General features: G+C 49.3%; 1 protein-coding gene across 1 annotated transcript in view; it reads left to right on the plus strand.

The window, feature by feature from the left end:
* Positions 1–377: 377 nt before the first annotated feature.
* LOC134980964 (high affinity immunoglobulin gamma Fc receptor I-like) overlaps positions 378–26,955 on the plus strand; it is a 57,385-nt gene continuing 30,807 nt past the window's right edge. The window contains exons 1-4 of the mRNA XM_063948016.1: positions 378–439; positions 3,877–3,897; positions 15,876–16,157; positions 17,255–17,533. Of these exons, the coding sequence (XP_063804086.1) occupies positions 409–439; positions 3,877–3,897; positions 15,876–16,157; positions 17,255–17,533 (613 nt within the window). The 5' untranslated portion in view covers positions 378–408. The remainder of the gene's footprint in view (positions 440–3,876; positions 3,898–15,875; positions 16,158–17,254; positions 17,534–26,955) is intronic.

Below are 26,955 nucleotides of genomic sequence, written 5' to 3' on the forward strand. Positions count from 1 at the left end.
TTTTGTGCAGTGCAGTCTTGCTGCTAAGGAGATGTGGGTGAGGGGCACTCGGTGGTGCCCCTGGGTCCTTGCGCCCCAAGCAGCTTTACCTGCCTAATGATAGCACCAGCCCTGCCTGTCTGCCATCCACACCATGTGGAACCCAAAACGACTTACCGGCCAGCGTAGTACATGCGAGGGTGTCTCAGCTCTGTGCAGCCTGTTGTGTGAGTCACTGTGATATGATGTGCGAGACCTGTCTGTTACAGTGCTACAGATGTCTATCAGTGTGTTCTGCTTATGATGATGTGCAATGTACAATAATCACCCCATACATCTTTCCTACCAGCAGGAAGTGGGAGCAGCCTCAGCTTCTGCTTAGTGACCTCAGTGACCAGACTGCGCTCAGTAAGAAGAAGGACCTGCACTATGACGCTCCTGCTCCTCTTCTTACTATACTGTAAGTAGTGACCGTTATATGTAATATCGTGTGTTGGGTGTTATCTGGCAGATTTCTGTAGCGTGAACAGTCATTGTCTGTGATTTGTACAGGACAGAATGTGATGTATGGGATACACAGAAGGCTATACTATAGCTCCAGGCGATGGGCAGTTTAGGCAATGTATCCTTCTTGTATACCATCAGATCCCAAACCCTATTCTTCTATGGGATATGTTTAAAAGTATATTTGCAGGATAGCCACCCCAAGGGGATGCCCACAAAAATTGAGGATCTTTTGGATTTAAAATTGAGGGTCTGCAGCACATGTATCCGATATCTGTTGCAATCCCTCCATTTCTGACCGCAAAGCAGCCCGAGCACCACGCTCCGGAGAGACAAGAGCATATAGTAGCCTAAGGGCTAATGTAGCACATATACTACTGGAGAGGGATTCTACACGGTTACACATGTGAGATACAACCATATACACAGGGGCATATAAGGCCCACCGGGGAATGCAGTAGTAAGGGCCCAAGCTAAGGGGTGTGGCCAGCCACCAGAGGAGGTGTGGCTAACCATTAGAGAGGATATAGTCCGCCTGCAGAGAGCAGTGCCCCTGTATATGGCTGGGAGATTGGTGTGTCAGGAGGGCTAATCTTGGTGTAGTTTCCATAGAAACCAAGCTTCCAGGTTCATCCTTGCTCCACCAAGTTACTGACCCTCTAGTAATATAACAATGTATAATGTGAGTGCACAGTCTAAAACCTGGCCCCTGGAGGAGAGGGTGGGCCCTCAGGCAGTGGGGCTCACCCGGGGGTTTCCTCAGTACACCTATGGGCCAGTCCGACCCTGAGTACAAGTGCCGATGTCAGACCTGGAGGCAGAGTGATAGTATAAGCTTATCAAAGTCTGTGTCCCAGCAACATGGTGCTGCATAGGCTGTATATAATAATATATGCTGAGGTAATAACTGTGACTAGCAGTGTGATAACAGTAATGACAGACTGGAGGACAGCTCAGCACCACGGAGGAACCTCACGGACAGGGGGCGTTAATAGAACTTTGTGGGCCCCATAGCAACCTTTTGAAAGGGCCCCCCTTCTACAAAGAGGGGAGGTACAGGGGTATAGTGAGGGTACAGGGTGACACACAGGGGTATAGTGAGGGTACAGGGTGACACACAGGGGTATAGTGAGGGTACAGGGTGACACACAGGGGTATAGTGAGGGTGCAGGTTGACACACACGGGTATAGTGAGGGTACAGGGTGACACACGGGTATAGTGAGGGCACAGGGTGACACACGGGTATAGTGAGGGCACAGGGTGACACACAGGTATAGTGAGGGCACAGGGTGACACACAGGTATAGTGAGGGTACAGGGTGACACACAGGGGTATAGTGAGGGTACAGGGTGACACACAGGGGTATAGTGAGGGTACAGAGTGACACACACTGGTATAGTGAGGGTGCAGGGTGACACACAGGGGTATAGTGAGGGTACAGAGTGACACACACTGGTATAGTGAGGTTACAGGGTGACACACAGGGGTATAGTGAGGGTACAGGGTGACACACAGGGGTATAGTGAGGGTACAGGGTGACACACAGGGGTATAGTGAGGGTACAGGGTGACACACAGGGGTATAGTGAGGGTGCAGGGTGACACACAGGGGTATAGTGAGGGTACAGGGTGACGCACAGGGGTATAGTGAGGGTGCAGGGTGACACACAGGGGTATAGTGAGGGTGCAGGGTGATACACATACACAGGTAAAGTGGGGGTACAAGACATCGCAAACGAGCACACACAGGGGTAGGGAGGTACAGGGTGTCACACACACAGGGGTAGGGAGGTACAGGGTGTCACACACACAGGGGTAGGGAGGTATAGGGTGTCACACACACACACACACACACACACACACACACACACACACACACACACACACACACGGGTAGGGAGGTGCAGGGTGTCACACACACAGGGGTAGGGAGGTACAGGTTGTCACACACACACACACACACACACACACACACAGGTAGGGAGGTACAGGGTGTCACACACACACACACACACACACACACACACACACACACACACACAGGGAGGTACAGGGTGTCACACACACACACAGGGGTAGGTAGGTACAGGGTGTCACACACACACACACACACACACACACACACACACGTACACGTAGGGAGGTACAGGATGTCACTCACACACAGGGGTAAGGAGGTACAGGATGACACACACACACACACACATACACACACACACACACACACACACACACACACACACACACACGTAGGGTGTACAGTGTGTCATACAAGGGGAGGTTACAGGATGTCACACACACACACACACACACACACACACACACACACACACACACACACATAGGGGTAGGGAGGTACAGGGTGTCACACACACACACACACACACATAGGGGTAGGGAGGTACAGGGTGACACACACACACACACACACACACACACACACACACACACACACACACACACACACACATGGGTAGGGAGGTACAGGGTGTCACACACACACACATAGGGGTAGGGAGGTACAGGGTGTCTCGCACACAGCGGTAGGGAGGTACAGGGTGACACACACACACACACACACACACACACACACACACACACGTGTAGGGAGGTACAGGGTGTCACACACACAGCACTAGGGGGTGTAGACTGTCACACACAGGGGAGGTTACAGGATGACACACACACACACACACACACACACACACACACACACACACACACACACACACACACACGTAGGGTGTACAGTGTGTCATACATGGGGAGGCTACAGGGTGACACACACACACACACACACACACACACACACACACACACACACACACACACGGGTAGGGAGGTACAGTGTGTCATACACAAGGAAGGGTAGGGGGTACAAAGTGTCATATATACAGAAGTAGGTCATACAAGGTACTAGTGGCCCCTGGGGGGTGTGACTGGGTGCAGGGGGAGCTGCGGGCCCTGGAGGCAGTCTGGGCCCCATAGCAGCTGCATCACCTGCAGCCATGGTAGTTACACCGCTGCTCACAGATTTACCATGAGAATTAAAAAACATGTTTGCTGCTACTGCAGTGATCTGTCACCATTTCTTACAGAGTTTAACAATGACAAAAAAACATGTATGTGGCACAGGCATTCCCAACCTCGGCCCTCAAGGCACACTACAGTGCAGGTTTTAGTGATATCCAGGCTGCAGCACAGGTGACTTAATTAGTAGCTCAGTTATTTTGATGTAACCATCTGTGCTGCAGCCAGGATATCCCTAAAACCTGCCCTGTTGGTGTGCCTTGAGGACCGCGGTTGGGAATGCCTGATGTAGCACATAATAGTGTAAAAGAAAACAGAAATTCTGAATAATTCTATCTCATTTATTGTGCGCTTTATTTTCAGCTCTGTGCAATGAAGAAGCCGGTAAGTTACATCTACACTGTTTAAGTGTATAATGTGTGTATATCTGTAGGTGTGCATGCATGCTTGTATATATGTATTTCTGCATGTAAAACTCTGGCTATGTTTTAGAAGTTGTATGGATATACAGCATACTTGCCTACTTTTGAAAAAGCATTAAACTTCACACGTCAGATGCATCCGCACGCCACTCAAGCACACTTATCTTAGTAAATAAAGACACAACAACCGTAATTGGCGTGAAAGGGGTCAGCTTTTATTTTGACTGAGAGGAAGGCCTATTAATACTAAAACTAAAAATGCAGACTTCCCTCTCTAACTAAGGTGGCGGGGAGAAGAACGGTTAAACATGATAAACAACTTAATAAGGGTGATCCACATTATATGACAAAATAGAGCAATAAACATATGTGTGTGAGGGGGCCTTCTGCCCCAGATGTTCCGGGATCGGCCTCCTGCCTCCATCCCGAGCAATAAAAACATATGTGTGAGGGGGCCTTCTGCCCCAGATGTTCCGGGATCGGCCTCCTGCCTCCATCCCAGACATCGGAAATCCAAAATCCAAGGCCAGGGGTCGACCTTCTGCCACTACCCCTGCCCACCAACAGTTGTAGGGACGGAGGTACGCTCCGCCCCTATGGGGTAAAAAATTGGGCCTCCGGCCCCGATATCCACACATGCTTATGGTCTATAATATGGGCCCCACCAGGTACGGTGGTGCCCATCAATTAATACTAAGACTATAAAATACCTAAAAGTTCACCCGAACTTACTAATAATAAACTCCTTCAGTTATGCTAAAATAACCGTTCAGAAACCGGCCACCAAAAGCCGACACAAGTAACTCCATTGGAGCAACCAAGAAACCAACTCCCCAGGGCGGGAGGGTGGGTCACGGAAAACCAGGAAGAGACAGGGTGTCTTAGGTCTGAAGACTATATGTAAGTCAGACCAACCCCTATACCGAATCCAGCCAATCACAATCCAGGCAGCTTTTCTTCAGTTCCTCCCATAAAAATGTAACCCCTTCCATGCCAGAGTGATGCATTAAGAAGCGTGCCGCATGCCCATCCGGCGAGTTTATGCTGTCTCGGCCACATTCATGACCTACGCAGTCTTAAACTTCACACGTCAGATGCATCCGCACGCCACTCAAGCACACTTATCTTAGTAAATAAAGACACAACAACCGTAATTGGCGTGAAAGGGGTCAGCTTTTTATTTTGACTGAGAGGAAGGCCTATTAATACTAAAACTAAAAATGCAGACTTCCCTCTCTAACTAAGGTGGCGGGGAGAAGAACGGTTAAACATGATAAACAACTTAATAAGGGTGATCCACATTATATGACAAAATAGAGCAATAAACATATGTGTGTGAGGGGGCCTTCTGCCCCAGATGTTCCGGGATCGGCCTCCTGCCTCCATCCCGAGCAATAAAAACATATGTGTGAGGGGGCCTTCTGCCCCAGATGTTCCGGGATCGGCCTCCTGCCTCCATCCCAGACATCGGAAATCCAAAATCCAAGGCCAGGGGTCGACCTTCTGCCACTACCCCTGCCCACCAACAGTTGTAGGGACGGAGGTACGCTCCGCCCCTATGGGGTAAAAAATTGGGCCTCCGGCCCCGATATCCACACATGCTTATGGTCTATAATATGGGCCCCACCAGGTACGGTGGTGCCCATCAATTAATACTAAGACTATAAAATACCTAAAAGTTCACCCGAACTTACTAATAATAAACTCCTTCAGTTACGCTAAAATAACCGTTCAGAAACCGGCCAACTGCCAGGTTACCAACCTGCCACCGCCACCTGAACTAAACTCAAACTTGAAGAAAAACAGAACATGAAGCTAAAAAGACCTCAAAACCCGGCGTACCAGATCATTGCCATCCACGGCCGACAAGCCATACAAAGTGCGGATCTAGCCGCCTGCCTGCAAAAGAAGGGTGTGACTAGTAATAAACGAAACATAGTATGGGGAAAATGGGTAACCTAACCTGTGTCCCTATCAGAGGGGGGAGTGGGGGGGGGGGGGGGGGTCGCCCAATTTGACTTGAGGCAAAAACAAAACTTCGTCAGCCGGCAAAAGCCGCAATTAAAACCAACGATAAAACAAAAATTCCTCAAGGCCCCCGCAGTCGCAAAGCGCAACTGCGACGAGCAGCTAATCCTCAAATGGGCGCACTGGGAGGACAAGGCCTGATATAGCGCCTGACTGCACCAGACCTCCCCCTACCAGTGCCCGGACGTTGACTTCGGACCCACCCGCCGCAGCAGCAGCTGAAGCAGTGCCGATGCGGAAAGAGTGAGCCCCATGGTCGTCCGGAGGTAGACCCAGGTATAAAATACAACGCTCCAAAACCGACCTAAATTTAAATGCGGTCAACAGGGAACCGTCAAAAGGACGAGCCACCCGAAAGGCATGGGAGGCCGTACGGGCGAATAAGACCGGGCCGCGATAACTGGACAAATGCCCCGCACACGAGCCCGACCCATTCGAACTCACAGCCCCCCGCCGACTACGTCAGTCTTGGAGCACTGAATCCTACACCACAAACCGTCGGGGCGCATGACGACGCGGGCCGCCAGCATGGGCGAGGCAGAAGTCTGAGAAACGGACACCAGCTCACCCACCTTGAACGCACCGTGAAAGGTCACCGGAAAGGCCGTCATGAAGAGGCGAACCTTGTACCCCCAAAGAGCAAAGACTCCGTAGGGATCCCAAGATTCGCCTCAGCAAAGACCCAGTGAGCGGTCGGCGAGTGTCCGGCCGGGGCGAGATCGCCCAAGCCCATTCCCTCAACACCCTCCGAAGGAAAAAGGACTTAGTAAAGTCCTCCTCCCCCCAAAAGCTGCAGAAAGGAAGGTATGCTCGCAAGAACCTTAACCCAACATACGCCTGCGAAATCCCGTTGGTGTACAAAAAAAACTCCAGATGTGAGTTGACAGGAAGTCGTGAGAGGTCGTACCACGTACCACAATGCCTCTCACCAGAAGGTAGCGACTCGAACGCTCCCAGGCGGCCCGATAAGCCGCAAAGGTTGCAGGGGCCAACAACCTGTGGGCTAAATCCTCCAATCCGGTCAGATAACCTGCCACACATAAGGCAGACATGAGTCCCCATGGATTAGAGCTGCAGGAGCCAAGCGCCTAAAATGCTGGCCGTCGCCTGAGAAAGGGCATCAGCAATTCCGTTATGCATTCCCGGGACAGGCTTGGCTCGCAACATCATATTGGTCACCAAGCACAGCAAGACTATCTGCGCAAGGAGCCGCAGGACAGGCAAGGGCGTGACTTCTGTCGGGTTATAGCAAAAACCACGCCCAAGCCGTCGCACCACAAGATAACCTGTTAGTTACGCAGGGCATGCAACCAGAATGGGAAAAATACTAGCATGTTTGTCGTGAGGTGCTCGCTAAACCAGGCATGCGGCCAAGGAGACGCATACCAGCAGCCAGCAAATTAAGCCCCCAAAACCAAAGGCATCGGAAACATATACGTGAAAAGAATCCAGGGACGCGCTGGACACGACCGTCTCTTGGCAAATACGGACGCCTGTGAAACGAACTAGAAATTCGTCCCAAATAGGTAACTCCCGGCGGATGTCGAGTGATAATTTAAGAAAATGAGGCGGGCGTCTAAATCCCAACCGTCCCCTGTCCCAAATGTCTACAGAAAAACGTAATCATGAGGATAACCTTTCCAGCAAAATTAAACAGACCCAATAATGATGGAGCCTGGGGCAGAGTAAGGTTGCCCGCAGAGGGACAATGGAAGGATACCACCGGGGAGACGCAACACCTTGTTCACGGGGAGCCTACAGAGACCACTAACCGTAGCAATCTGAATCCCGAGGTAAACCAAGGAGGCTAAATGAGCCTCTGCCTTCCCTGGAGCAAACGTAACCCCGAAGTGTGCGAAAGGGGGGGGTGCAAAGGCCGACGCAGCGATAGGAGGCCGGTGGGCCGATAAAAAGAAAATCGTCCCAGTAGTGAGAAATTTACCGCTCGCCCATCGCCAGCTCTAGACACCAGTGGAGGAAAGAACTGATTCTTTGGAAGTATGCGCCAGAAAGAGAACCATCCCCAGGGAGTCATAGAACGAAGTAGTAGCCATCGACCAGTTCGAAGCCCATAAATCGAAGGGCGAAAGGGTGTAGCGGGAGGAGTTGAAACCCTGACTCAATGTCCAATTGACACATCACAGCCCCCGGACCAAACGACCGAATGGTGTCTATGGGCGAGTAAAAAGATAGGTAAATGACCCTACACGGATAATAAGGGATAGCATCAGGAACCGATGACCCGAGAGGACAGGAAAGATGTTGGATGAGCCAAAATTTTCGTGCGGTCTTCTTGGGCACAATGCCTACGGGGGACAAGACCTGGTACGGGGGAGGTTCCTGGAAAGGGCCTATCATCCTGGCCAACAACACTTCAGCCTCAACCTTCTGCCGGAGCACGTCCGGAAACTCTCGAGTGTAAGAAACTCCCGAGCTGGTACTGTCGCAGCCAGGGCATGAGCGCCCGAAGTCTGAGTGGGGTGGGGGCCGTGGCCAGCGCCTGGGGACAGGTCTGCGTGCCGGAATTACCCCCGTGCCCTGTACTGGGGCAGTCCTTGATCCCGTGGCCTCCGCCACAGCTGAATGCAGGAGTGACGAAAAATGACCCCGCCGCCCCAAGTCGCTTTGGGCAGTATTGAAAGCGAAGCATATGCGATGCCCCGCGCGCAGAAAGCCGGCAGAACGAGAGGCAGGTCGTTGAGGCCATCGTCTCGCTATACCGCCTACCTAAGCGCCGGCGGAACCCTGCGTCAGCTCCGCGCAGAATTCCACCTACTTACCGAAGGTAAAGATCCGCCGCCCATGCTGTTTGCGCTGGAAGTCCTAATTGGAAACGTCGCCAAGCCGACCCTGTGTACTGATGGTACAGAACGTGTATAAGGAACTGATAGCGCACGAAGGTATGTGTTAGTCCAGGCACGTAGCTAAGTAACATGACGCGTCGCTAAACATGCATATAACCCAATTCGGGTAGGAGCGCGAAGCGCCCTCGCTACCCGGCCGTTTACGTAGCTGAAAGCAAGGCTTTATGAGCATCGCTAGTAAGAGCAAAATATTGACGTATTGGCCCTTACGGATCCGGTCCCGGACCCGAGCTCACGTTGCACTGCCGAGTTAGCGCTGTGAAAGGTGCCCGACTCCACCTTGCGAGCTGAAGAGGTTGAACACCGGCGCTCGTGCCATTTGCGACACCTGACCGTGCAAACCGCCGTGGTTGGAGGACACAACCACCGAGGACGTGTAGGCAAGGAAGGAGTCCGTGACCCGACGCCTGCGCCTAATGTGCCTGCTGGCAAAACCTACGCGCATTGTTACCTTCGCTAGAGGAGCAGGACTGAGTACTTGATCTCAAGCCGCTACGGGGGTAACCGCGCTCCCCTCGGACCCGGTAGGGTCCAATGGAGACTCGCCTGCACGAGAGGGAACTCCATCCGATCCAGCAGCCTCCAGACGACTTGTAGATGCACCGACCGACCCATTCCCGATCTGACGACTACTGCTGGGGAGACAAAAAGACATTGTGCCCCTACTCCCCCACCGGTCCCACAGCCGCCGGGAGCGGTGCTGGCGGGGCGACCATCGCACCAGAGGACAGGAGCGGGGTAAGAGTTCGCGCAATGCCATCCACCAAAGAAGCAGTGGGCCGCCCCCCGTCCCACGGTTACGGGGGATAACAATGGAGCCACCGCCGACACGATAGCGGCACAAATGGCGGACAAGACGGTGGCGTCCACCAAGGGTGCGGGCGCCGCGGCAGGCGCTCTAAGATCAAACCCGACACGCGAGTCGAGCGCCCCACGAGAGGTTAGCAAACCTCCCGTCGGGAGCAAGGACCCGTATGAGCCCGCCCTTGCAGGTATCACGGCACCTACGTCCTGCTGCGATAAAACCCCGGCCGAACCGCCTGTGCCGAGACCTCCTCCTATCCCGAGCATTGGCCTCAGGATGGGAAACCGGAGAGTCGTAACTGCTAGAGAGAGTAAGCTTCTTTTTAGGGTTAATATTGTAGGGAGCCAATTAAACTCCCGTTATATTACCGGATTGTGGGAGGAAACTGGAGTACCCAGAGGAAACCCACGCAAGTATAGGGAGAATATACAAACTCCACACATTTAGAGCCATGGTGGTAACGAATTCATGACCTCACAGCTGTGAGGCAGTAATACTAACACCATTACACCATCCGTTGTGCAGGAATGTCTGACTGAGTGCCATCCACTGCAGAGTCGTAAGGAGATGTCTAAAATGCAGGGAGGGGCCAGATCGCTCACAACTCGTCCGCGCACGCCGCCCCCGGAAGGGGCGAGTGACCGGCAGCTTAGACCCCAGCCTGAGACCGGCAGAAGAGACACACAAGCCAAACCGGAAAGGGGCTGGCGCCGCGGGTCCAAAACCACGGCAGGAGATGCCAGGTGGCCCGTACCGCGCGGGCGGACGCGGCACGCCCCCACCTGACGGGCCCCGCAATGTTGACCGTCGGCAACAGCCCATACGCAGCCGCAGAGCGTGCGTGTCGCCTCGCCCTGTCGCGGGAGGGCACTGACCGGGAGGGGAACGTAGTTAGCAGCACCAGAGGGAGTAGGCCTCATCTGGGCCCCCCTGGTGATTGAATGAGTGCCGGCACGCGCGTGCTGGCCAGACCACTCACGGGAGCCGCCAAGCCACATGGAGGGAGCGCTGTCCCGTCCCTTCCCCCCTTGTGCGCGGCCGCCAGCTACACGTGTGGCGGGTTAAGGGATGGATTATTGAGCCACATCACAAATAATTAGGGGCTGCCCCTCCTGGCAGGAGGGAGCCGCATGGAGGGAGAACTGTACCCTCCCGTCCCCCCCTGCGCGGCCGCTAGCTCCACGGGCGTCGGGTTCAGGGACGGGAGTATTGACCACGCAACAAATAAAATAAGTTTGCCCCCCCCCCCCCCCCTGGCAGGAGGGAGCCGCATGGAGGAAGCTCCCCCGCGCGCGACTCGCACGGCCGCCAGCTCCACGTGCGGCGGGTTCAGGGACGGGAGAACACCGTCCCTGTCATGGCCGCCTCAGATGCTCCCGGATCCCCGCCGCTCCGTCCGCCGCCGCGGCCAGCGGCGAGGACAGAGACGGAGAGCGCGGATGCAGGGGAGCACGGGCGGGCATCCCAGCCCGGACGCGTGCGCCCTGAGTCCCCACATTAGCAGCGGGTCTACCCCGGGCCTCGCGGACCACAGCAGAGTCCGTGAGCCGGGCGGAGGAAGGCCGTGCTGCTAAAGGTAAAGTTCACTTTTTCAGCCTGTGTAAAAAGGAGAGTGGGGAGGGGAAAAGCCCCCTGTAGCACAAGACAGGAAAGGTAGAAGATATAGGAGAAAGCAGGGAGAGAATAGAAGGAGGTGTAGGGAAAGACCAGAGAGAGGATAGTTAGGAAATAAAAGCATAATAAAATAATGAAGGAATAATAAAGCAGCTGTACTTGACTAGAGAGAGGATAGTTAGGAAATAAAAGGATAATAAAGTAATGAAGGAATAATAAAGCAGCTGTACTTATCAGTCTCACGGAAAACCAGGAAGAGACAGGGTGTCTTAGGTCTGAAGACTATATGTAAGTCAGACCAACCCCTATACCGAATCCAGCCAATCACAATCCAGGCAGCTTTTCTTCAGTTCCTCCCATAAAAATGTAACCCCTTCCATGCCAGAGTGATGCATTAAGAAGCGTGCCGCATGCCCATCCGGCGAGTTTATGCTGTCTCGGCCACATTCATGACCTACGCAGTCTTTCAGGGAGATTGTGAAAGTAACACCTATTAGTGCGGACGTGCACTGCTACATCTGAGAGGTGTGTCATAAAAATGACTGACATCCAAATATAAATGAGCCCCAAAGTTTGTAAGATCTACTTGTTGAAGAAAAGACACTGATATTTTTCAGGAATTGTTAGTGTATTGTGTTTTAGATGAGGTTCCACATATTGTAAGTGGCCAAGAGAAACCTTATTCAAAATCCATGTAGCCATAGGGATCAGTGTGCCTTATAACAATGCAAGGAAATGGCACTGATGAACTCACTTTAATGTATGTATCTCTGATTTAATTTTATACCCCAAGAATGTAAAATAAAATCAGGGAGATTGCTGGTCTGTTCAGGGAGTGAGGGAGAGTGCTACTATTTCAGGGAGTCTACTGCAGAATGAGGGAGGGTAGGCAACTCTGATATACAGTGTTGTTATTGTTTTGTTGGGTGTATTTCTCAGCATTTATCTCCCTTCCTATATACTCTGTAAGATATTACATAATGTCACTTGTGGTGCAGCACATACACTTTATGGCTTACTGTATATACAGTATGTTAGGACCAAAGGCGTAGCCAGAACTTTGCTTCTAGAGCAGTGGTTCTCAAAACATGCACCGTGTGGGGTCCTGAGGACCGAGTTTGAGAACCTGTGTTCTAGAGAGACATCTCTCCAAAGCAGTTGTTGATTTTATGCCCTATAATAGTGCCCTAGTTTATTTTCATAACCACAGTACTGCCTTCCTTTATTGTTATGCCCCATAGTAGTACCCTAGTTTTTGTTTTATGAACCATAGTAGTGCAATAGATCACGTTATGTGATACTGTAGGACTGTCAATGCACATTATGCAACACAGTACCCCCCAATTCACATTATGACATACAGAGTCCCCACTTCATATTATGCCACATTGCAAAGCCTCCACTTTATATTGTGCCCCATGACAGTGCCACAGTTTATATTACATAGCATTATAATGTCCTCCAGTTCTTTTTATACCACATTATACATACCCTCCAACATTTTACAAATAAAAATCGGTACAAATTAGAAAGTGGCTGCAGCTCCTCAAGTTAGAAACACGAGAAACCAAAATTAATTTTAAAAAAATATTTAAAAAATATATTAATAATAAATCTATCTGTGTGTCTAACAGTTCTTAAGAATGACACACATAAAACATTATAAATTCACGGCTGGTGTAGACACAAATAAGAAAAATAAAATAAACATTTCAAGGAATATTAACAAGTAAACAACATCAATATCTACAGTTATTAATCATCCAAATTACAGTTATTAATGTAGTAATATTTCAGTCAGTCATATTCTACCTGAGGTAGACATTTCTAGATTGTTGATATGATAACCGTCGGCATGCTTCTCTTTAGAGACGTAAAATACAATATCTACAGTTATTTGTTGTGCATGTTCCCAGGTAGCACATTTGTGTGATCCATGAGTGTGCAATTTTTGCAGTAAAAATTGCCACGTATTTTGCAACCATTTTTTCATCTTCGCTCCCTATATCTACAGTATCCACCTGACAAAAAATGGTTGCTGTAATTTTGACTGCAAAAACCAGTGGGAAATGTAAAAAAAAATATTTGGGGAACAGTTTGTACCCTAAAGAAAATAATAAAATTATTAGTTAACAATAATGATGTTTATTACTGGCCCAAAGAAAAATATTTAGAACTTTATAAATGCTTTAACTGGTTGATTTGTGCATTTTAAACTTATATAAAGCAAATGTTTTTTGTTTAAATAAAAACGCAAATAATGAAAAAGGTAAAAAAATTTAAATAAAGATGATTTTGTGTAATTTCAGGACATTATTTTTTTACATTACATTTTTTTTAAATATATATTTCTTATTAAAATAAATATTGTAATTTAATTTGGGGTGCCCTGTTTGTGTGGCGCCTATGCACCGATTGGGGGGCACGGCCCGGACAACGCAGACGTGTCCAGACCATCTGCAGGGTGGGTCGCGGCAGCTGCGTGACGCCACACGCAGCTGCTGTGACCCAAAACATGGCGAAGCGCTAGCATGTTAGCATGGGTTGGGGAAGGGGGGGACTTTTCCTGTGCTGGGCATCCCTCCGCATCTTAGTGTAAAGGGTTGTAGTTGAATCTATAGCAGCTCTTTGCCACTTGCTATAGATTTCCCCCTAGTAACCTTTGCTGTTAATACTCCTGAGCACACTGGCAGTGTATATTTAGTTATTGATTTAACATGGCACCGTCTTTTGTGTTCTGTTTGCCCATGTTCACCTTAGCTGACTACATCGGAGCACCCTGGATCGCGTCTAGTGCATTCCACTTGGGCTTCCGGGACTTTTGGTTGTGATGTATGCGTTCCAGCGGCTGGGCCCGATGGGATTCAGTGCATGGCGGGTAGATCGCATGCCCTTGGATGCATCCACTTGGGTCTGTGATGCCATGAGTTAAAGGGCCTTACTATACACTGAGGGGTGCGTCCCCTGTGGAGGCCGATATGTTTTTATTATTACAATCACTGGCGTTTCTATAATCGGTGCAGTGTGTGTGCTGCACACGGGTCCCTGAGTCCATAGGGGGCCCCCACTGCACATGCTGCACCCATCTTCTGAATACTCACCCCTCCAGAGTCTCACGGCGATGTCCACGACGGTGTTAAATTTCTATGAAAATGGCCCAGCGGCCATTTTCACGGAGTTCTGCGCATGCGCAGTAGATAAATCTCAGGGAAAATGGCCGCCGCGCCATTTTCCCGGAGATCTGTGCATGCGCAGTAGAGTCTGAGCGCTCTAGTGCTCAGACTCTCAGCGTTGCCGGCAGAGAGGAGGGGGCCCGAATGGAGGAGGCTGAACACGGGCCTCCTCCTCTCGTAAAGCGCACCTGATTACAATATAATATAATATTCACTGAATGGTGTTGCTGGTCTGGGTAAAAACAGGAAATGACGTAATGTGCGTTCCACCTGGAATGCGGAACTTTGGCATTTGGCACCATGTGTACAATTAGGTGGGTATATAAGGAGCCAGGTTGGCATAGCCAGTTTTGCTGCTGGATACCTGTGGGATGTATCCTATGCTTATGTTGTGCTGAAAGTGACTCCCGATGAAGGTCACCCAAAAACATAAGGGGTGCTACTGTGTTGCATATTGTGATTAGGTGCACTAGTGTGTGTCATAATGTGTATAAGGGGAACCACTGTGCTGTGTAATGTGTATAAGGGGTACCACTGTGCTGTGTAATGTGTATAAGAGGTACCACTGTGCTGTGTAATGTGTATAAAGGGAACCACTGTGCTGTGTAATGTGTATATGGGGAACCACTGTGCTGTGTAATGTGTATAAGAGGTACTACTGTGTGGTGTAATGTGTATAAGAGGTACTACTGTGTGGTGTAATGTGTATAAGAGGTACTACTGTGTGGTGTAATGTGTATAAGAGGTACTACTGTGTGGTATAATGTGTATAAGAGGTACTACTGTGTGGTGTAACGTGAATAAGGGATACTAATGAATGACGTAACGTGTATAAGAGGTACTACTGTATGGTGTAATGTGAATAAGGGACACTACTAATAATGCCCCATAACTGCCCTCCTCCTCCCACAGTTATATTAACGCCCCATAACTGCTAGCCCGCCTCCTTACACAACTATAACTATGTCATCGCTCCCCCTCCTCCCATAAAGGATCCATTTAATAGTCAGACCAGTGGCGGCCATCTCCTTCTGCTCAGCGCTCACTGCTGTCCGGAATCCGCAGCCCCTCTGGCACCACCTTTCCCAGTGCATGTGCAGTAACCTCTGATTGGTGGGTAGCTCCAGCCATCCACCAATCAGTGCTTAGTAACAGTGATTAGTGGATGGCCAATGTCATCTAGCAGCAAAACAGTGTGAGTGTACAGTGACAGTGGCTCAGCTTGGTGGTTGGACACTGGCAGGATCCTCTGCGTGACTCCCAGCTGCGGCCCTAAATAGCTCAAGGTGTTCCGTCCTGGGGGGGCAAATGTCACCCTGTCCCCAACCTAGCCCGCCACTGATACAGTTGCAAAAGAATGGATGTGTTATAGGCAGAGCTTGTCTGTAGCTTATACATTCCACCTCCTGGGTCCTAGACAAGCAGTTGTTTTATTTTCTGTAATTTCTTCTACCAGAGCTGCTCCCATATCCAGAGATAACCGTTACTCTGAAAGCAGTCATTGAAGGTGACTATGTGACCCTGACATGTGACGTGACCCTCGCTGCTCCCGGAGACACCACAGGGCTGCAGTATACTTTCTATATAAATGGGCTGACTCTGCACAACTTCAGTACATTTACTAAGTACAGAATACTACCATGGCAGCCGGTGCATTCTGAGGATTATACCTGTGAGGTGAGAACGCCCAGCGGCAGTGTGCAGAAGAGGAGTGATGCATTAAATATACAGAGAGAAGGTGAGTGCGTGATACTGAGATCACTGTCTATATAACTCATAACATTACAGCGGTACATACCTCCCAACTTGTGCTGTGTGCAATGCGGGACATGCTGCGCAGAAGGCGTGACCGCAGCCAGAAAGGGGGTGTGGCCTCACTAAAATGGGTGGAGCCTCTGACAAAGGGGGTGGGGTATCGCGCTATGACCCCCATTGTTGTTATTTGGGGGGGCATGCCCAGCACTCCCCGAGCAGATGGGCAGCCCCTTTCTCTCCTCCCCGCACTGTGCAGATGCGCACGCCATCTAGTCAGCAATCACCGGCTGCTTTGCAGAGCAGAATAGCGGTGATCACTGGTTCTCCCAACTGCCCCCCCGCCCGCAGGACACTGCGAACCGTGGGAGGGACAGCGGGACAGTGTCCGAATAGCGGGACTGTCCCACTGAAATCGGAACAGTTGGAAGGTATGGTGGTATTCGGGATGCCATTGCGATGCTGCTGTCGGTATTGTAACTGACGAGATCCCCGGCACACAACCAGGAGCAGCCAACAGGAAGGAGAAGCTGATGGTCAAGATGGCTAACAGGCCAGGGGGTGGCTGCTCGGGCTGTGCAAGGGGGGCACCGGGCTGGCCCATTCCCCTCCTGTGGGCTACATCCACCCCTGTATCGGGGAGAAAGCAGGTAGTGCCCAAAAAGTTTTAGGCCGCTTCTGCAGAGGTTCTGCAGCATGGTCTAATATGTTATGTTTTAGTGGGCACCTCTTTCCTGTGGGCATTAACCTGGGCAGCACCAGGCATGGCACCAGCCAGTGATAAGCATTAGTATCAGCTCATGCTGACACATAAGCGTTTTATTTCTGTGATGAACAGGTCATATTTACTTTTATTGCAGTATTCTGTCAGTGTTGGTATATAAGTAAAATATTGTGTGTATATATATATATATATATATAGAGAGAGAGAGAGAGAGAGAGAGAAACAAAGTGTATACTACTGATGCACCTATACTTTATTAATTATGCCCCAGTATGAGATTGGTATATTTGTGTAGATTTGTTTGCTGTAAATTATTCCTATTTCCCACCATACTCAGTATATTGTATCATCTCTTTCAGCCACGTTTAGTGATCCAACAATAAGAGCTAGTCCATCATCAGTGACAGAGGGCGATGAGATGACTCTGACCTGTGACACAACACGTTCCCCGGTCACAGCTACTACAGAACTACACTTTGCTTTCTACAGAAATTGGCGGATAGTGCAGATATTCAGTACATCAGCTACATACAGAGTTACGTCAGCTAAGCAGGAGGATTCTGGGAGATATCACTGTGATGTCACATCTCCCTCCGGCAGACTGATAAAGAGGAGCAACGGGTTATATATTCATATAGGTGAGTGCAGGACACTGATATTGTGTAAATGTTAATTTTTTTTTGGTGGACAGGAGTCAGCAGGTGAGACTAGGGAAGTTTATATCTGGGGTTCGGACAACTAGTATAGGATGTGTTCTTTCCCCCTTGCTTTTTTCGAACCGGACCCACCCGAACATACTGTAGAATTCCGAGCCGGGATCAGAGTACGGCTCGGGGTTTCCTGCCTGACTCTGATCCCAAAGCGAGGTAAAACGTCATCCTCCTGTCGGATTCTCACGGGTTTTGGATTCAATAAAGGTCCCCAGTGATCTTGACTCCAGCTGTGGAGATTGTATTGAGCAGACGTGTTCCAGGGGTGCTGCTGTGTTGTCCATCAAAGGACTGGGGCTGCTGTGTCCATCTATCAAGGGGCTGCTGTGTCTGACAGGGGGCTGCTGTGTACATCCAGGGGTGCTCTGTCAAGGGTCCACAGGTTATCCACAGGATAAACATTTGGATATTAGGTAGTGACAGCGGAATGGCACCAATCGATCAAAGCCTTCGGCCTCCCAGAATGCAACAGGCCAGTCTCCTATATCCCGCCTCCTGGCTCAGGCATTACAGTTTTTTGTTTGGTGAGGCAGGAGCCGGACTATGATCATGGGGCTGCAGGTTTTTTGCACCCGTAAGCTTTTTATTATTTTATTCTTACAGTATAGCCTTATTCTTTTTGTGTAATCCTTCTAAAAAAGTGTCATATACGTACCCTAGAGTCACTCCAACAACTCTCCGCCGAGTTACGACCATGCTTATCCACGAGTACAATGCTTTTTTGACGGACCTCTGTGTCGGATATATTAGCAGGTCCAGCAGACGTTACCAGGCTGTGGCCAGAGCACCGGGAGAAGGTAAGGCGTCGGTTCCGCTTAGTAGAGGGAATACGGACACAGCCGCACTGTTTCAGGATAGAGACTATTGAACAGTTGTGAATGCCACTTCGGGTGCACCAGAACTGGGCATCAGGGATCATAGGCTCCAGGGGTAGTATGAGCCGCGATCCCTAGGGTTGATGTCAGCAGTGGGGAGTAAGATGCTCCCCTGGTTGCCCCTCACCCCAGTTCATGACCAATTTCCTCCACGTTTCCCACCATAAACTGTTTTCCCGCTTCTGTCTGAGACGCTAGATAGCTAACTGACCCAGTCGCAGCATAGGCGGCTGTGTCACTGGTGCGTTTGTGTTCACTTGGGCGACTAATAAAGGATGTGTTCACTTGGGTGTCTGTGTTCACTAATTGCGTCTGGATCCACTCAGCGTTTGCTAGCGTATTGATTGATCCTGGAAGCGGGGATAAGTCTCCCTGTATCCCACTCTCCTGAGGCAGGTGATACAGCACTGAGTCTCTGCCTACCATTGGGGTATGAGTACTTGGATAAGTGCCTGATGCATATGAGTCTGAAAATTGTTACTGCTGTTTCTTTCGCTGTGTGACTGAATACGTTAAAAGTCCTACATAAGGTAATGCAGTAATTTGTTTTTCCTACATACCTCCAATGTAGCTGTAGTTGAATATATGCTCATATTGCTTATTATACTAATGTATAACTTGTGACTGATTGCTAGTGTGGCTGCTGACTTTTTCTATACTACTGTATATTTCCATTAGTTCTGCTGTCTTTGTATATACCGATCCTCAATGCTGATTTACCATGTCTATGAGAGGCAAGGGTGAGGAGGAGACACTCTCCAGAGCAGCTCCAACATTGATATCATGTTTGTTATGCAAAACAGGGATAACCTCTCAAGATCTGGTACAAAATGGATTATATGGAAACTGTTATAGCTTTTGTCAAAGCCTCCTTAATAATCCAAGACAGGCACGGGTTCAATCAGAACCTCCTTGGGCTTCATTTGCATGGGACAGTACAGGAAGCATACAAGGCAGAGATGAGGACACAAACATACAGGTGGAGCCACGATTATGTTGGCTTCTCTGCTGTACCTAGGCACACCATGGTTTATTAGCCTAAGCCTTTCATCTATTGTTCTCAGCTGCAATACAATACAGAGAGAACAATATATCGGGGGATTAAGTCATTACAGCAGAAGATTAAAGGGGGGTACTCACGGAGCGATATTCTAAGCAATCTGACTAGATTGCTTAGAATATCGGGATGATCGCTCCTTGTGTAGCCCCCTCGGCGATAGCGATGCGCGGCCCCGCACATCGCTATCGCCGCTGCTAGATTGGCCTGCATGCAGGCCAATCTAGCGGGCCGCTCACTTCAGCCGCTGGGTGAAGTGAGCGGCCCCCCCCGTCTCCCCCGCACGCTCAGCCAGTGCTGTAACTAGGCATTTTAGCGCTGTGTGCAAGAAACGACAGTGGCGCCCCCCTCCATGTAAGATAGGGGCAGTGCGCGCCGTAGGCGCGCAAAAAATTTCTAGGGGCGTGGCTTCACGGGGAAGGGGCATGGCCACAAAATAATAGCAATTCATACTACGGTGCACAGTAGTCTACATTATTCAAATTACGCTGCACAGTAGCGCCACCTCACCAGGTAGAGCCCCTTTTATACATTACAGCAGACAGTGTCCCCCTTTTTACACATTGCGGCAGCCAGTCCCCCTTTTTACACATTGCGGCAGCCAGTCTCCCTTTTTACACATTGCGGCAGCCAGGACCCTTTCTTACACATTGCGGCAGCCAGGCCCCCTTTTTACACATTGTGGCAGATAGACCCTTTTTTTACACATTGCGGCAGCCAGTCCCCCTTTTTACACATTGCGGCAGATAGACCCTTTTTACACATTGCGGCAGCCAGTCCCCCTTTTTACACATTACAGCAGCCAGTCTCCCTTTTAACACATTGCGGCAGCCGGTCCTTCTTTTTACACATTGCGGCAGACAGCGTCCCTTTTTTACAATTACAGCAGACAGCGTCCCCGTTTTTACACATTACGGCAGACGCTGTCCCCCTTTATACACATTGCGGAAGCCAGTCCCCCTTTTTACACATTACGGCAGCCAGTCCCCCTTTTTACACATTGCGGCAGATAGATCCTTTTTACACATTGCGGCAGCCAGTCCCATTTTACACATTGCGGCAGCCAGGACCCCATTTTACACATTGCGGCAGCCAGGACCCCATTTTACACATTGCGGCAGCCAGTCCCCATTTTTTTACACATTGCGGCAGCCAGTCCCATTTTACACATTGCGGCAGCCAGTCCCCATTTTTTACACATTGCGGCAGCCAGTCCCATTTTACACATTGCGGCAGCCAGACCCCCTTTTTTACACATTGCGGCAGCCAGTCCCATTTTTTACACATTGCGGCAGCCAGTCCCATTTTTTACACATTGTGGCAGGCGGTGTCCGAGAGAGAGACAGAGAGAGAGAGACAGAGAGAGAGAGAGACAGAGAGAGAGAGAGAGAGAGGGGGGGGGGGGGAATATACTTACCTTCTCCCCGCTGACAGGCTCCTCGTGCTGCTCCCTCGGTGCAGGCAGTGAGATGAGAAGGAGGAGGAGGGAGGGGGAGCAGGGAGCCGCAGCAGCGCTATGTTATTGGTAGTAAGCGCCGCAGCAGCATCCCCCTCTCCTTCTGTATTGGCTGCCGGGCAGCCAATACGGAAGGAGAGGGGGATGCTGCAGCGGTGCTTGCTACCAATAACATAGCGCTGCTGCGGCTCCCTGCTCCCCCTCCCTCCTCCTTCTCCGCTGCCTCCGGCGCTGATGTCTTCTAGCTTCACAGCGCGGCGCGCGGCGCAGAGACTTAGAGGCGGCATGTAATGAGTCAATTTGACTCATTACATGCCGCTTGCCGTGCGCCCCCAGGGCAACTGCGCTGTGTGCCAAGCCCCCTTGGCACACACGTAGTTACACCTCTGCGCTCAGCACAGATCGCGCTGTGCTGAGCGGCAGGAGAGATGTGTGCTGAGCGCTTCGCTCAGCACACATCTCTCCTGTATCGGCCCGTGGGTTCTGGGCTTAAGTCTGACTGCCCTGGCTCAGTTAATCCTATTAAAGGCCAAGATATAGATGGCTCCATCTGTAGGACAGTACAGGAAGCATACAAGGAAGAGGTGAGGATACAAGCATAGGACAGTACAGGCAGCATACAAGGCAGAGGTAAGGACACAAGCTTAGGACAGTACAGGCAGCATACAAGGCAGAGGTGAGGACACAAGCATAGGACAGTACAGGCAGCATACAAGACAGAGGTGTGGACACAAGCATAGGACAGTACAGGCAGCATACAAGGCAGAGGTGAGGACACAAGCATAGGACAGTACAGGTAGCATACAAGACAGAGGTGAGGACATAAGCATAGGACAGTACAGGCAGCATACAAGACAGAGGTGTGGGCACAAGCATAGGACAGTACAGGCAGCATACAAGGCAGAGGTGAGGACACAAGCATAGGACAGTACAGGCAGCATACAAGACAGAGGTGAGGACACAAGCATAGGACAGTACAGGCAGCATACAAGGCAGAGGTGAGGACACAAGCATAGGACAGTACAGGAAGCATACAAGACAGAGGTGAGGACACAAGCATAGGACAGTACAGGCAGCATACAAGGCAGAGGTGAGGACAGAAGCATAGGACAGTACAGGAAGCATACAAGGCAGAGGTGAGGACAGAAGCATAGGACAGTACAGGAAGCATACAAGGCAGAGGTGAGGACAGAAGCATAGGACAGTACAGGAAGCATACAAGGTAGAGGTGAGGACACAAGCATAGGACAGTTCAGGAAGCATACAAGGTAGAGGTGAGGACAGAAGCATAGGACAGTACAGGAAGAATACAAGGCAGAGGTGATGTTACAAGCATAGGACAGTACAGGAAGCATACAAGGCAGAGGTGAGGACACAAGCATAGGACAGTACAGGAAGAATACAAGGCAGAGGTGATGTTACAAGCATTGGACAGTACAGGCAGCATACAAGGCAGAGGTGATGTTACAAGCATAGGACAGTACAGGCAGCATACAAGGCAGAGGTGAGGACAGAAGCATAGGACAGTACAGGAAGCATACAAGGCAGAGGTGAGGACAGAAGCATAGGACAGTACAGGAAGCATACAAGGCAGAGGTGAGGACAGAAGCATAGGACAGTACAGGAAGCATACAAGGTAGAGGTGAGGACACAAGCATAGGACAGTTCAGGCAGCATACAAGACAGAGGTGAGGACACAAGTGTAGGACAGTACAGGAAGAATACAAGGCAGAGGTGATGTTACAAGCATAGGACAGTATAGGCAGCATACAAGGCAGAGGTGATATAAGCATAGGACAGTATAGGCAGCATACAAGGCAGAGGTGATGTTACAAGCATAGGACAGTACAGGAAGCATACAAGACAGAGGTGAGGACACAAGCATAGGACAGTACAGTAAGCATACAAGGCAGAGGTGAGGACACAAGCATAGGACAGTGCAGTAAGCATACAAGGCAGAGATGGCAAAATACAGGCAGCAGCACACATCACAGATGGGAAGTCACAGCATAAAAGGCAAAGCTTAGGTCACAAACATAATACAGTGCAGGCAGCATGCAAGGCTATGTGAGGTCACACCAATTGACTCATTCAAGGTTGAATGCAAATGCATTTGCAGTTTCCGATAAATTATACACTACGCATGCACAAAATTTGCATGGCGCAGGTCCGCCGCTATATTTGCGTACGGTATAGAGCACAAATTGCTGCCATTAAATTATTCGACAGACTTGCTCATAAAAACCCACCCTTCAACTAAACAATGTTAAAAAAATGTGGCGGAGGAGTGTCTGTGGGCGGTCTCTGCTAGGTTACAAATCTGGGTGTGTAACAGGGGTGTGCAGTGGGACTATGTACCTGGGTCCAGGGAGGTGCTGTCAAAGTCAGAAAAATATCACGATGCACACTGCCATATTTGCACCTCGTACAGGTCCGCGCTGCGCATGCGTGCGCTCTCCCGTGCGTGCGCATACTCGCTGTTGCGGGCACCCGCGGGTGCGCAGTATGTGCATTTACGGTAGAGTTCATGTGTTCGTAGCATGCGACTCAATCGTTACATATTTTCACTATATAATGTATTTTGTAGATCATGGTCCCTTTGATAGAATCTGAAAGTTTAGTTAATGTAGCATGTTCGTGGACAGAGAAATCCCTCTTTGTTTGATACGAAGGGTCAGACAGGAGTAATACAGTGGTGTTTAGTATCCATCGGAAGAATATTTAATTAGCAATATTCCGGTGTTGGTTTGAAGCGGATTAATCGCTCGTGCGAATAGTTATGGACATAAGAAGTTTATGTCCATTTACTATTATTTGCACTTACTTATCCATGCGGCGGGAAACCTAGTTTCCCACCCACCTGAGCAGTTGGAAATCGTCACAGCCCACCTGTATGAATCAACCTATGACCTTTTGTTATAATGCGAGGAGGAATTCCTGTGTCCAATGAACAATGAGATTGTAGGGACCATTGAATTGTATTGTGTGTGGGGCATAAATAGACAAGCCGATCACATCCAGCTCACTCTTCAACGGTTCTCATTGCTGAAAATCGGGAGCTGGATGTCCAGAGGCGCATGCGATCGTTCCCCTTGTGCGTAAGTTTTCTCCGCAATCATATTGTCTTTCTTGTTATTATGGGCCATATCTCTCTCTCTTCTCTTTCTCTTGTATTCTCTTAAACGTAATAGTATTGTATTGTATTTCATGTGTAGTTACTTGGTTAGTTAGTCTATGTTATATTGTAGTGTGTGACTTGTATTGTATTATTCTTTTTGCAAGTATAACATTCATATAAGGCGTTAGACCCTAAGCACGGTATCTGTGTATTTCTTATAGTGTTAAGTATTCACAGAGCGTCGGTGACGCTCAAACAGCTTTTAAGTTAGTAAGGTTATACTGTGTTGCATCTACACCCTATCTCTACACTAAGGTTTTACAGCATATTACATTGTTTATGGTTTAGATTTAAAGATTTAACATTGTGAGCGTCTGCGCCGCTCGTGATCTCCTCGTGGTCTCGAGCGTCCGCTACGCTGATAGCGTAGCATTACGGTAGTCGCTCACCTATAGTGTGCCCGATACCAACAGCGTATTCTCGCGAGCGTTTGTGTCGCTCGAGCGGCTCGCTCCCGATACAGCGTCCGCTACGCTAAGAGCGTACCCTTACGGTACCTCGTGCGCCAGTTGCGTACAGTGTTTCTTAACCTCTGTATAGTGTGTTATATAGGATAAATACTTGGCTTTATCTAGTCGGCAGCCCATAGCGTGCCTGCCTGTGATCTCTTGGCCGTGAGCGAACGTAACGCTTGAGCGTCTCGACCTCGGCTAAGCGATTGCTACGCAACGTGCGTACCCTTACGGTACTCCATACGTCAATAGCGTATAGTGTTCTTAGGCCTCTTAAAGGGTTTTAAATAAGATAAATATTTAGCTTTATCAATTGGCGGCTCGTCCTGTCCTTCACATATCTCTGCTAGGTAATTTCAGCAGACATTATCCATCAGCAAAGGGCGGGAGATCATATTCTTCGCAGTGCTGACGGGATAAGCGTCTGCTTCGCTTAGTAAAGGGTGCTGAAGGAATCCGGAACCGGAGGTAAGAACAAAACGCTAGTGTCTTTTAAAACTGTTTATTTCTATCTTGCGTACACACGCACATATCTGCATTTCTTTTTCATTCGTGTATTTTCATATCACTCTCCTGTTTGCCATTTTATAATTGATAAACGTGCTAAGAGAGATTTGTCGCTATTTCATAGTTAAAGTGTAAAAGTAATGCGTTAAGGGATAAAGTGAAAAGCACACACGCAGCTCTACCTAAAGGTACAAGGAGAGATTGGTGTGGGGTTCAGTAGAGGATCGAGGATCATCTACATTGATAAACGTGTTAGTTGTGTTACGGTGGACATTGGTTTTGTGTACACGTGTCTCTAACAAAGGGCTGAGACTCGCGTACGCAAAGGCCGACGCACGCAGCGTAAATTACGCAACGGAGCGTCTGGGTACGCCCACGTAACTCAAGTCACACGATAGTGTTGATTTTAAACAGGCGATAAATAGCGCAACAGGCGATAAATAGCGCAACAGGCGATAAATAGCGCAAATCTATTTTAAAATCCGAAATTTAAATTAACAGATCCTTCTCCAAATTTACAACACATCTGGTCTAAAGAAAAATTTCTGCGCAGAAATAGAAATAGAAACAAAAGTGTACATGTGATGAGTGAGTGTTTTTAAGTTTTACAATTTTGGGGATTGAACCACAGAAATCATCGAGTTCTCGTGAAGTACATACGTGTAAGTGACATACATGGTGGCTAGGGAGGCATCCCTGGTTAAACATAAAATTTGAGCATTAGAGTGTAGCAGACCAGGAGGTCATACTGTAACAGACCAGGAGGTCAGACCAGGAGGTCGCATAACAGACCAGGAGGTCCAGGTACAGCAGACAAGGAAGTCCGCTATAGAGTCAAGTAGCCCAACACCAAGAAGGGTTGGAGCGTAACCCATATAGGCCATAAAGCTCAGGCTGAAGGAATTCGCAGCTGCTGAATGTCGATTCCACTGGTCGCTCCGTACATAAGATTAGTTGCTTATGTACTGAACGATTGTACCGCACGTAATTGTGTGCATTAGTTAGTCTGACCAGTACCATTTGTGTACGAACCCGGTCATAAACACTATTTGTACATTCTGACGTGATTTGTGTAATTTTTTATTTTTAAAAGGGAAGTTCTCTGGTCACTCAGGAATTATCCAACAACCCCACAGTTACTGGAAAGGGTTAATGCTCTGCGGATCACACCCACATGTTCCAGTAAACGAAGGTTCATAGGGGCCCTGGGTCGAGTACGCCAGCACTATATCAGTGTGTGGGCGTATTGGTCGGCGTGGGCGAGTGAGTGGGGTGCTCGGTAAACCACCACCGTCAACCTATCGTGAATATTTTGGTTTTTTGTAAGGGTTCGCTGCAAGCAACACCTGCAAATTATGGGGGCCAGTTGTTCAGGAAGGGGGCGATCAACCTCGGTTCGGGTTGATTCTATAAACCGACCAATCGGGTCGGCAAGGTACGTAATGTGTGAAAAATACGGCTCACACACAGAAGTTTTATGTGATGAATGGGAGAGAATGACAATGCATGACGGGGAGAAATTCCCAAGAGTAGGTAGCTTCAGCCCAGAAGTGTTACTGAATCTAAGGAGAAGGATAAGTCTCATTAAATCAGCAAAGAGACGAGTTAAACATTTTGATTGTTTACAGTTATGGCAACAGGAAAGTGAATTGCAAAGAGAGTTAACTGACATATCTGACCCTCATCTTGGGAAGAGAGACATGGCAATGGAGAGGATTATGGTTGCAGAGAAATGGCACAATGTTGTACGATAAAAATGCACTTAGTAACTGTATTAAGAACGAAAGTAGCAAATGTAATAATGTTTATAAAAATGAAAGTGTAA

This window comes from Pseudophryne corroboree, chromosome 12 (assembly GCF_028390025.1).
Source record: "Pseudophryne corroboree isolate aPseCor3 chromosome 12, aPseCor3.hap2, whole genome shotgun sequence".
NCBI classification, from domain to species: Eukaryota; Metazoa; Chordata; class Amphibia; order Anura; family Myobatrachidae; genus Pseudophryne; species Pseudophryne corroboree.